The sequence below is a fragment of the Haliotis rufescens genome, unplaced genomic scaffold, assembly GCF_023055435.1.
Source record: "Haliotis rufescens isolate VD_foot unplaced genomic scaffold, xgHalRufe1.0.p SCAF_2, whole genome shotgun sequence".
Taxonomy (NCBI): Eukaryota; Metazoa; Mollusca; class Gastropoda; order Lepetellida; family Haliotidae; genus Haliotis; species Haliotis rufescens.
The window spans coordinates 41,153,791-41,166,755 of NW_025963890.1; the positions used below are offsets into that span (position 1 = coordinate 41,153,791).

Genomic DNA, 12,965 nt, shown 5'->3' on the forward strand with positions numbered 1-12,965 from the left:
CGACCCTCCCAGCCTTCCCTCGTACATGTCTTGAGGTCATGGTTTACTTCTTGATGTGTACGAGAAGCTAATTGACGTTTAGCAGGCCTGTGGCAAGCATGTTGCTAGGGGTCTGGTCATACTGGAATTAGGTTAGTGCACACGCAGTTTACACGTAGGGATATTCGATGATAATGCTACTATATGTTGTTGTGTTTTATCAATCTTTTATTAATACTTTTAATAGAGTTCTGTAGTTAGGATAGAATTTAAGAAGTTAAATGCAGTGGGTTACGCGAGAGTAGAATTACCCTCAAATACTTATAAATCACTGCCGATTTTTTATAATTTTAGTTTTGCTAATTAAAAAAATTTAATTCATTTGCAATTGTTCATTCCCAGAATAAGACAGGGAACAGGAGTATTGTGTATTGTGGAAGTGTCGGGATGAATGTTTAATGATGAATCTGTGATAAACATGATAAACAATCAGCAAAAGATGACTTTGATTATTTACAGAGGTGTCCAGCTGACAAACCCCTTCTTCAGTATCTGGACGACGAAGGTTGGCACAAACCTGGCCTTGACCTTCATTATCCTTGCAGGCATCTCGGCATGCCTGTATTTTATCTTCCTATGCTACATGATCTTCAAGGTCTTCAGGAACATCAGTGCCAAGAAGGTGTCCCTCCCCCACATGAGCAGCCTGCGACGCAAGTTCTACACGGTATGGCATTAGTGCACTGGGATAATTCTAGGTTGGGGCCTTGTGCTTTTAGCCCCTAAGTTTGAAAAAAGGCCCACATTTTCAAGTACAATGGGACATTTTAACATCGTGCTGTATGGGCAAGTGTGGGTATACCTCTGGAATATTTGAAATTTTCCACATAAAGAGCCTGTCAAAAAATTTCTAGAGTGCATTTTCATGAGGGAGCCATTCACTGATCTTAAGAGTCACCGGCATCTTAGGCCCAGCAATTCTCTTGCAGAGTTGCTTTCTCTTTCCAGTCCAAAAACCTATTGTCATGGGTTCGAATACCCGTTCTCCCGGATTATGTTTATAGGTTTGTCAGCACCATACCCGTGCTTATATGGGTTTCACCAAAGTATTAAACATATGAGACCTACCTCACTTTGGGCTTTCCTCCCACGTTAAACTGACATGCTGTGAAAATACTGGAATATTTTTAAAAGCTTGGTTAAACCCAACTCACTCTCTCCAGTGATCTTAGTATTACACTACTGTAATACCCAGTCTTTAACTGTAATTGCAATGGCCACTTGATTGTTACATAGTCAAGGGGTAATTTCTACCCACTAATCCTCAAGGCTATTACCGTATTTTCTTGAGTATAGTGCGCACTTTTTTTCGAAAAAACACAGCTGTGTAGAAGGGGGTGCGCATAATACACGAATTATGAGTTTGGATGTTTTTTTCCCCCATGGAAAGACATTACCGTGAGCACGAAACACCGGGAATACCATGTCAACAAATCCATACTGAAGTACGCAAAATAATTATGTAATTACACTGTCTGGCTATAAAAAGTGTTCTTTGTATATCAGGACTTATGTTTGTAACTTATTTCATTGATTTTATTCAAAATTCCTTATAATCTGATAATATTGTTTTTATTAATTTCGGCGAAATCGTGTGTGAAGCGATCGGAAGATCGCACAACTCACCGTTATTAACAGCAACCACGGTCAGAATACCGCTATTGACGCCTTGAAACAAACTTTAGTTGACAGAGAATGGATACATATATCATAAATGACATACTTTGACTCGTTAAAAGTCAAATTTGTTTTTGTTTGACGATTCTATGTCAACATGAAATTCTCGCGATCACGTGATCATGTGCGCGTGAGCCTTGACGGTGACTGGTCAGACATGTTCCATGTAAAAAATAATGCCCGGGAATAGCGATCAGCTGCTTCGCTTAGGGTTATTATTATTTTAAATATGTTTATTAAAGGTTGCATATAATTAAGAAAATAATGGAATATATTATTCCTGATAAATAAAATAGTTTCAGATACAATTGTTGCCGATCCTTGCATTAAAAATCTTATAAAGTTATATCATTGGGTGTTTCTTGACCGAATCACCGGTCGATTCCAAGAAAACGTGTGTACAGCTGATTGCTGTTTCCAGCTTAGTTTACGAGAAAATACGCAAGGTAATCTTAATCCCTAAATATAAAACAATGCCTAGCAGAACAATAAATACTATTTAAACGGTAAATAAACATGTCTGGTGATTTTTTATCTCAAATTTCGAATTTGTACTGACGAAGTTTCTCAGCACCCGTTCGTTTGCCGGACTTCGCTGAAAGGGTACGGTGTAAAAAATTTCTGCGCATAATATTCAAATTTCTTTTTTTCCAAAATATTGAACCTGCTAGAGGGGGGTGGGCATTATACATGGGTGCGCACTATACTCAAGAAAATACGGTAAAGGCTATACTGCTACCTTGTAGTGCCTGTATTCTTATGGAAAGTTTTCCCCATGTTTTATTGATCATGGTTATACGGAAATATATTAAACCAAATACGTAAGACAAGGGAATTCATTATGCAAGTTGCAGAAACTGTATCTTTGCTCCCTACAAATGATTTTGATATTGACTTGTTGCTACACAGACCGACCGCCTCCGTGGTCTAGTGGTAGAGCGTCCGCCCCAGAGAGCGCTCGGCATTAAGGGGCTAAAACAAGGACTGGTCAGCTCGGAGTCAGTATACTTTGTCTGAGTGGGGTATTCATGTTAAACTGCGGCATGGTATCTCAGTGAGCTAGCACTATAAATCGGCTTCAGTCCGGACTAGTACAAGCAGCCACACAAACACACACTTGTACATGCACGTCGCTATATAAGTGCAATAATCTTGGACGCGACGTTAAACCCAATTTCACCTCACCTGCTACACAGACCTACTGGCTGTTCCATAGTGTTTTCCTAAGAGTTTCCTGATTTTGGATGGTATTATAAACAGGTTTCACCTGGGTCCTTTTGCACAAAGCGATCTTAGCGCTACAATTATTGTAAATCCTTAAGATCACGATCTTAGGCTTAGGCTACAATCGTCATCCACTTGCACAAAGCGATTGTAGGCTAAGATCATTGTAAGCTACAATCGAAACTTACAATTGGTCCGGAACAATCTTAAGTAGCTAAGATCTTTGTAGTCCCTGAATAAACTTGACAAAATGGCTTGCAAGACATAAATAATCTGCTTTATGTTCAAACATTGCCTCTTTATTTTGTTAAACTTTATGATTGGAATCGACACTTTCACAACATGAAGAACACACCACAGATTTAACGTAAAAAATATCGTTAATTGCCATAGTTAACCACATCGAGTCGATAGATAAAAGGAATATTCCCATCTGTCCTATGGTACAATATTTAAGATCAATTTTAGCAATCCTAATTTGGTCCGGAGCAACTTAGCATTTTGATCTTAACTTACAACTCTCTTAGTTAAGATTGCTTTGTGGAACGGGCGGCTGATCGTAACAAAAATTTAAGATCGCATACTTAGTGAGTTACAATCAACTTAGCCCTAAGATCGCTTTGTGGAACGGGGCCCTGGTCAATAAGTGTGAAAGTCAGAGTTGCACATCTGTGTCATGAGTGGTATATTTTCAGGGCCTGATCTACCGCTTCAAGTTCCTGATGCTGATAACCCTCTTGTGTGCCGCTCTCACTGTCATCTTCTTCATCATCAGCCAAGTCAGTGAGGGGTCATGGAAATGGGGGGATGAGAACATCAGCCTAGAGTACACCAGCGCCTTCCTCACAGGTAAAGCATAGTGATATCATATGACAAAGTCTGAGGGCAGTAAGATAACATGATGGTTAAAGCATTGGGTAATCACACCGGAAGACCCTTTTTTTTATTGCCCACGTGGGTACAATGTGTGAAAATCTTTTCAAATGATAGTTACTGGAATATTGCTTAGAGTGGCACAAAACTGTACTCCTTACTTGAACACTAGCTGACGCTGATGGGTTGATTATTGTTAGCCAGGAGATAGAGGACTGGTGTGTGGATGGTAACAAGACATACCAGGGTCAAAAATGAGAACTGTCTGAAAATAGCTAACAGTTATTGCACTAGAGTGCATATTTTATGCATGTTGGCGTTTTGTGATACCAAGGGGCGACCCAGGTACCAAAAGTCCTGTAACTGGCTCTGTAGAGTTGTCTCCCCTAGCTCTGCCAGGGGCTGATCAGGAACCTTGGTATGTCCCAAATATCCCCCATCTTGCCTACAATGTTATTCTCTGAGTCCCCTGAGATAAGTGCCTCAGCAACCTATGCTTGTCGTTTGATGCGATTAAATGGATCAGGTAGTTAATGGACTTGGTTGATATGTCATCGTATCAAAACAGTGTGGCTTCATGCTCATGATGTCAATCACTGGATTGTCTGTTCAACCTTGATTATTTACATACTGCAGTCATATTGCTTAGAGTGGCAATAACGAAAGCAACTAACGAACGAAACAAATAAATTATTTTTCTACTCCAGGTGTATATGGAATGTGGAACGTGTACGTAATCGGCCTGCTGTGTATGTACGCCCCATCTCACAAGACTATCGCAGATGATGGTAAGTGGTGCCGCCACACCAGGCTGCAGATAGATGAATGACCTTTCAGCTGGTTACATTAGATGGTGTTTGTTTTCAGCTTCCCACAACATTCTGAAGAGCTTGTATGATTGGTCATTTGAGGGCATGGACTTGATTGGCCTCTGGGTAAGAATAGGTCGACAGTACCTCATGCTTGTGCTGGGGGCCGACTAATATTGAGACTGGATGGTCAGTGTGACAAAGATCATTGCCCCGTTGGGATTCCGGGTTAGAATAGATCCCTAGCAACCCATGCTGTCGTTAATAATATCAATTACCGGTACTGGACTGTCTGGTCCGTTATTCACAGGCTGCCATCATATAGCTGGAATATTGCTGAAAGCAGTACAACATTTGAACAAACAGACATTGATCATTGCCTGGTCCAGACTCTTGTGTTTACAGGCTGCTCTGATATGTCTGAATATCGCTGGAACTCACTCATCTTGATTAAAAAGTTAGGGATTCTGAATAATTTCTTTTGTAGTGAAGAGAATACAATTTCATAGAAATATTCCCAAAACTCTTCATGATCCCTAACATTTTTTATTCAATATATTTCATAATAATTCTGCTGGCTTTAGAGCTGAGTGGCTATATTTTTTGCAGTTTCTGTCTTTCAGTGGAAACAAGATTTTCACATTACTGAAAAAAACATTCAATGGATTTTAAGGGAACATGATACCGAAAATTGTAGTTGTGTATTTTGCCTTTTGGAATTGAATGTTTCATGTGTGTGTCTGTGACAAGCCACACTGATCACGTGGTTGTCTCTGTTTACAGAGAACTATATGTATTTATTTGAACATTCTGAACAACGTTTAAGGTAGGCGTAGCAAATATTGGCAGTCTGCGCCAAACACTTTTTTGCATACAAGCACTGTCTTGTCCTTCTTCATCCTTTCTGTAGAATTTTTTCTAATTAGTTTCAACTTATTAGACGATAGAAATTTTGTGAGACTCTGGCTTCAGACAAGTGGCTTATGTCGCTGACTATATTCATGTCATTATTATAAGACATGTGAAATATGCAAATGCTTACCGGTACTCTGATTGTTTTACCATGTCAGCTGGCTTGACATTCTGGATCAAGGCGAGGGTCATTTCAACTATATTTGCAGAAAATATTCAACTTTATTCAAGGAAAACAGATACAAATCATGTTTATGTATGGAAATAGTTATTGGAACAGTTGTTTAGGCCAAAATTCGAAATTTTATTGTCAAATCCTGACCTGACATTGCCAGTGGAAGCTGAAAGTAAAACACCTGGAAAAAAATGTGAGATCTTCGACTCGGTGTATAAGACGACCCCCCTTCTTAACCCCCTCATTTTAGGTGCGAAAAACTCGCCTTATACACAGCGATATAGGGTATTCATAAGTCATGTTTCATGAGAGTTGATTAATGTGTTTGCTGGCCTATAGTTAGCTGCCAACTTTGCATTTTTGTTCTATCAACCATGCCCTTAGCAGGATTAGACCTAAACTGAAAAGCTTCACTTGCCCGGGTAAACATACAATGCACTGAAAAGGCTAAAACAATCATAGTCTTTGTTCTCAGGCTATGCCCGTATGATCATAAAGTCAAACAATAGGAAAAGTGGGAAATTTGTATATGCCCGCAGGAATATGTTATAGCACTGGCTAGCAGAGTAGTGTTAATTCCTAACACTGCTTACTGAAATATTCGGCATGTTAGGGCATGGAGAATGTTTCTATCAGTGCCTGTTGTCTCTTTCAAGTAAGGTTTCCAAGAGTGTGGAAATACCGTGTCGGTATGTGGGTCTGCCAGACATGTAGATTAAATAAACTGCCCATCTGTCAGTAACTAGTTGTCATGAAAACATTTATGGTCAATTCATCTCACCTTACACATAAATGTGACTGCCTCCGTGGTCTAGTGGTAGAGCGTCCACCCGGAGAGCGGAAGGTCCGGGGTTCGATCCCCAGCCGCGTCATACCAAGAGCATGTTGTTTAAAATATGGTACTTGTTTTTACCCTGTCTGGCACTCGGCATTAAGGGGCTAAAACAAGGACTGGTCGGGTCTAAGTCAGTATACTGTGTCTGAGTGGGTATTCATGTTAAACTGCGGCATGGTATCTCAGTGTGCTAGCACTATAAATTGTCATCAGCATGCATGCACGCACACACGCACGCACAGGCACACACACACACTCACACACACACACACACACACACACGTGCATGCACGTCGCTATATAAGTGTGCAATAGTCTTGGACGCGACGTTAAACCCCATTTCACCTCACCTCACCTCACCTACACATGAATGTTGGATTCTGATTGGCTGAGACCCATTCCGTTATCTTCAATGTACCCTGCTAAGATGTAAGGTACATTATGTTCTCCACTCTAATTGCCGAACTGTTGGCTTTACATTTGCAACATTCAATTGAAAACTTATTATTGGAAGTAGTAACATGCATAACATTTTTTTGATAATGACAACATTGGTGTGTAATAATAACTTTATTGATCACTTATAACAATAATGGCTCTAGTCGTAGCAACTTCCAAACTTTCGGTAAGTTATAATCTTCGGACCGTCATTCAGGCGATGTTTCTGACAGATCACGATCTGAAAAAACTATCATGAAAGTGTATCTGGTGGATAAGCCAACCCCTTTCTACAGAATCTTTTTTCTGGTCCTCAAAATTCGGCTTATCTGGGGACATATACGGTACTAACCGCAAATTTGTATCTCAAATACCATTCTCTGTATATTTAATAGCTTCCGAATGAAATTACTGATTCAGATCAAAATATGCATGAATATGATAAGACATACCTGCAATATTATTAGGTGTGCGGTAAGATAAATTCATTGTCCACCTGTGAACAACTTATAATGTACCCCTTATCTAACATGCTGACTGACCAACCCTTATCTGTTACCATTGTTATTTGGTAGCTACCTATGTTTTGAGAACTCCTTACTGTTCCTATTACTTGTATTAATCAAGGCTGTCTGTTCCTGGAACCAGCATAAATGTTGTTAAAATAGATATCATTACATGATCGCACTAGGCCAGGTGACATCATTGCGTGAGCACAAATTTCCCAATGTTTGTTGTCTTTGTCATTCTAAACATGAGAGGTTCTTCACATCCTATAAACAAGATTTACAAAGTTTTTGTAACACAGTGTCTGGTCATTTTGGTATCAGGAATTGGTTTGATCATGTTGATAGTGTATGGCACATTTGCAAAATTGTGCATGAGGGTGTCCAAGCAGATGATACTCTCATTTTCCCTCAGTGACTGTGAAGATCCAGGGTAGAATAGGTCTTTAGCAACCCATTCTTGCCGTAAAAAGCGACTATGCTTGTCGTAAGGGGTGAATAACAAGATCAGGCTCGGTGAATTGGTTGATGAATGTCATCGTATCCCAATTGCGTGGCAATGCTTGCCGTGAAAGGCGACTATACTTGTCATAAGAGCAGGGTATGAAACTCCCAAAAATTTCTGCCAGACCACAGGACTGGCTAGCTGAAATACTTGCCAGCCCTGACCAAAACCTGCCTGCCCACTATGATCATATGTTTCTCAGGATAAGCTAACGGGGTTTCTTTTTGGTTACATTTTATCACTCATCTTTACATGTGAATTAATGCTTATCATCGGGAAATATTTAGAATATTTTCACATATGAAATATAACCCGACCGTCGGGCAGGGGGATTTGCAAATCTGGCAGCCCGAGTTGAAATCAACCCGTCTCGGACGGTCGGGCAGGCAGGTATTTCGAACACTGATAAGAGGCGACTAATGGGATCGGGTGGTCAAGGTCGCTGACTTAGTTGATGCATGTCATCGATCCCAATTGCGTGGATTGATGCTCATGATGTCAATCACTGGATTGTCTGGTCCAGACCCGATTATTTACAGACGGACGTCATATAACTGGAATATAGCTGAGTGCGGCGTTAAGCAAGTAAGCAACCAACCAATTGCGTGAATTGATGCTCATGATGTCAGTCACTGGATTGTCTGGTCCAGACTCGATTTATTTACCGCCGTCATATAGCTGGAATATTGCTGAGTGCGGCGTTTAACAACAAACAAATCTTCCCTCAGTTGCAAAAGCATGTTATGGTGTAAGTATAAGAGTAAAGTCTAAAGGTGTGTGTTTAGTGTTTTCCTATTGAGCATGTTGAGAAATTGGTATTTTGAAAATCAGGTCAGGGAAAAGTTGCATTAACCCCAGCAGCTGTGAGCTATCAAATCATGCGCCCTAAATCATTATTCCACATCCCTCTTGTAGGGGAAAATCAAGGTTAGAATTCGTCTTCAGCAACCTGTTTGTTGGTAGGACGTGACTAATGGGATCGGGTGGTCAGGCTTGCTGATTTGGTATTTTCCCTGGATTGTCTGGTCCAAATTTGCCGTCATATAGCTGGAATATTGCTGAGTGCGCGTTTAAACAACAAATAAACAAACGAACCTATTTCAGGGACTACCAGGCAGAAGTCCTCATTTCCCAATGTTATATATTGAGGATCAGGTGGTTGTGATGTGTGACTGAACTGTATGACGAAGGAATCCTACGTTCTTTGACGCAGTTTTCAGCCAAAAAACTCCTAATCTGTTGAGTCATTATGGTCATATATGAGGCAACATATTCATATCTGCATATGCTGCATGGGCCAATTTCCTAAAAAACACCATTGTAGGGAATACCAACGTAAATGACGGAATCTGATCGGCCAATAGAAGGGACATAACTTTTAACAGCCACTGGTGCCACTACAATCGAGCCCAGAAACTCCAGCCTAGTTGGGCAATGGTGGAAACTGGACTTTTACAGTCATTTATCTCCCGTGCTTTGGGAAGGTGATCACATACGGAGTAACCTCCCTTATCCAGTAGTTTGTATGGGCACCATAATTTCTTTTGCAGCTCCTCTCTTGTTCAATATTGGTAAAGAATCAACCCCAGTACTTGGGCGGTAAGCATGAGGAATAATTAAATTTTTCCTGTATTACATTAAGCAGGGAAAATGTGCTTTCCTAACCATGCTTAAAGCATAAGGTTGCTTCCCTAACAAAATAAATTTCAAGCGATTCTGTTGCATAGGATAAGCTAACCAAGCACTTATTTGGGTTTGTTCCCATAAACTGAAAACAAGATAGGCCACGATAGGACAATGGTCCTTGGTGAAGAAATAAAAACTGATATTCGTAGTCCCACTTTGACTGACCACCGCCACTGTCCTCTGACAGGACTTTGAATTGTGTTACAATTGTTTGCCTGTCAAGGTAGTCAAATTGTTTACAATTCTCAACTACGTATGAATAACATATTTATGTGTTCTAAAATACTACTAGCTTTGGCGTTACATTGATTTGCATATTAACAAATCATTGCATACACTTTCGACTCATATTTATGCTGATAGATTATTTCAATTCTACAGCAGTCTTCCAGTCCCACTTCATCAGAAATTCTTATTTGCGTAACTTATGCTTACTAATTGTCGTGGACAAAAATCTTACAAGGATCCTCATCCACGTTGTCTCGCATGCACACAAATTTGTCGCCAAACTCTAAGTGTGTTTTTTGCGTAAAACTCTCTCAAATGTTTTAAAACTTACAGGCAGGTCACTCACAAATGTATTTTGGAGCAATCCAGCCGTGAGGCGAGTACGATGTCACAATCGCTGAATAGTGATGTACATGGTTCGGTCATTACCATGAAAACATTATCTTCGGCGGGTAATATGATAATCGTAACTGTTCTACCCAAGCGCATCTACAACGACATCAGCCCCAGGGCTTCCAGCATGCAATGCTATGCAGGCAACGCACAATCAGCTTAGCGCTGTGCCAGCATATCCAGTGCAGCAGATGCACGCTCAGGCGTCTAGAACGCTAATTGGATGCAAACAGTTTTGCAGTCCATTTGGCAGCAGTCCGTGGCGCAACTGTATCCTGCTCCCACACCTACGCCTATGTATCAGACGCCTGTGTCAGTTACATCTACGGCTCAGGTCTTAGCACCTACTCTGGCACCTATATAATACACCTATTATGCGTCATAATACAGCCCATTCATCGTTGAGTAGTACCAGTATGCCTGCATGTAATTGGACATTGATGCATGACTCCTATGCACTTGGCGGATCATCTAAGCCCTCGGTCAGACGTAACACTTCGCACCAGAGTAGAAGCTGTTCACCATCTAGCCGCACATGTCAACATCGTCAGACTATTCCAATGGTGAAGAGGAAGATTCTTTGACAGAATGGAATACACATCTTGGCTGTATAGTACCTGATTGGGTAGCGGACCGTCTCATTTTAGTGACTTCCCGGGGTAATGGGGTGGAAGAAAATTACACCATATGGACTCCTCCTATGTCTATCCTGGATGACAGATATGATTAGATCTTTGGATAAATACTTTTTCAGGCTCACGCTTACGCCATCATTTAAGCCACCCAAGTTTATGAAGGATGAATTTCCTATCCATGTGTTTGCATCAGCAGACCAGGCTCATAGTTTGGATTAGGATATACAGAGAATGGCAGGCTCAGCAAGGTCTACTACTTTTAAGGTTCCGGATACCAGAGTTGTGTTTGTAGAAACAGAAATTTGATGGGTATTAAAACTTTTATAAGCACTAGCATCGTCAACACGTGCAGTAGAGCAGGATCTTTCAGAGGATAACCTTAACCGACTATATCATCTCCAAACTATAGTCGATTTTCAACAGCATCAGATTGACCATATAAGAAATCACCAGCAGCGTTGGCAGAAATAACTGTCACACGTAGGCTTAGCTATTTAGCCCTATCTACTTGGGACTCAGAGTTTAAGCGCAGGCTGCTACGTCAAACTTGGTCTTCCAGGTCTCTGTTCAATGAACAGATTACCGACACGCACGCCAAAGTTTCCAGTTATGCTCGGGATGAGACAGCACTCAAGGCTTTAGAGCACATTTTCTCAGAGTTTATCCGATCATTCCGGCAAGTCAGGCAATTATAGGCCTAGATGCGAGTCTCTCAAGGAAGGCCAGGCGCAGGACTCCATTCATGGGAAACGGCGTGGCAGAGGGAAACCTCAAGGTACTTATCAGTCCCGGCGTGGTAAACAGTGAGATGTTGGACAGTCACGACTGGGAACTCCCAGTCGTCCCAATTGTTGATACCCCCCATAAGCAGGAGACTGAGTTCTCAACGTACTACGTCACGGTTACGAACTAGACGTAGAGGTACTTCCACCGTTGACCACAGCTCTACTTCCTTGGAATTATCCAAGAAAGCAACATTTGCTATTAAAGGCCAGTATAAACATTCTGTTGGTAAAGATAGCCGTAGAGATTGTACACACACCAGCGTTAACACTGTTTTTTATTCCCACATCTTCCTGGTGCCCAAGAAGGACTCAGACAAGATGAGAATGAAACACAATCTCTCTGTGTTCAACGAACGTTACCTGAAGTGTCCGCCCTACTTCCACCTCACCAAGTTGAGACTGCTCAGAACGACTATAAAGGCGTTCGATTCCTAGATCAATCCGACCTGCAGGATGTCCACCTGCATATACCTATCCATCCCTCCAACTGCAGATTCCTGAGATTCAAGTTCAACGGGTTCACTACCAATGGGCAGGGCTCCCATTTGGCATTTCAGTGGCCGCGTGGCTATTTAGACGAGTAATGAAGCCCATATCCGCGTATCTACACCTGAGGAACATTTGGTTCAAGTCAGACATAGACGACTGTCTCCTGTGTCATCAACACACGCAGACGTTAATACACCACTGGGATTTCATTGATAATCAATGAGGTGAATTCGGAGTTAACTTCATCCTATCGACTCCAGTTCGTAGGAGGCCTGCTCCAAACAGACCAGGATCTCCCATCAGTTCCGAGGGACAGATGGCACTAGATTTTAGCCTCCTGTCACCTACTCTTCATCAACCACACACACTTCGCCAATGGCAAGTGTTGTTAGGGTTACTAACCTCGGCACAGGACCTAATCAGCAGAGGCCGATTGAACTACGCCCAATTCAAAATTCCTGAACCCTTACAGGATCCACTCAAGGCCATCACTCTACCGGTTCAACTAAGGCCTTACCTCAATTGGTGGACGGTAGAGTCGAATGTCTTAGGAGGAGTCTCTTTATCCGGGTTCTCCCAGAATCTACACCTGTTCTTAGACGCCTCCCTTCAGGGCTGGGGTGCTCACCTGCAAGGCCAGACAGCCTCAGGGCTATGGTCCGGCGCTCAGTGAAAGTGGCACATAAACAACTCAGAGTTGGAAGCATTAATTGTGGCCATATCACATTTGCAGAATCAGCTACAGTTCACCCAACT

The 12,965-nt window shown here is 41.6% G+C and overlaps 1 protein-coding gene across 2 annotated transcripts in view; it reads left to right on the forward strand.

Annotated features, from left to right (window-relative positions):
• Positions 1-12,965, forward strand: part of LOC124114497 (protein wntless homolog) — a 33,959-nt gene that overhangs the window by 13,501 nt on the left and 7,493 nt on the right. Inside the window, exons 7-10 of one of the 2 annotated variants that reach the window (XM_046475089.2) lie at positions 499-706; positions 3,636-3,789; positions 4,521-4,601; positions 9,544-9,592. In XM_046475089.2, coding sequence (XP_046331045.2) covers positions 499-706; positions 3,636-3,789; positions 4,521-4,601; positions 9,544-9,592 — 492 coding nt within the window. The remainder of the gene's footprint in view (positions 1-498; positions 707-3,635; positions 3,790-4,520; positions 4,602-9,543; positions 9,593-12,965) is intronic. The other variant, XM_046475090.2, reaches the window with a different exon arrangement.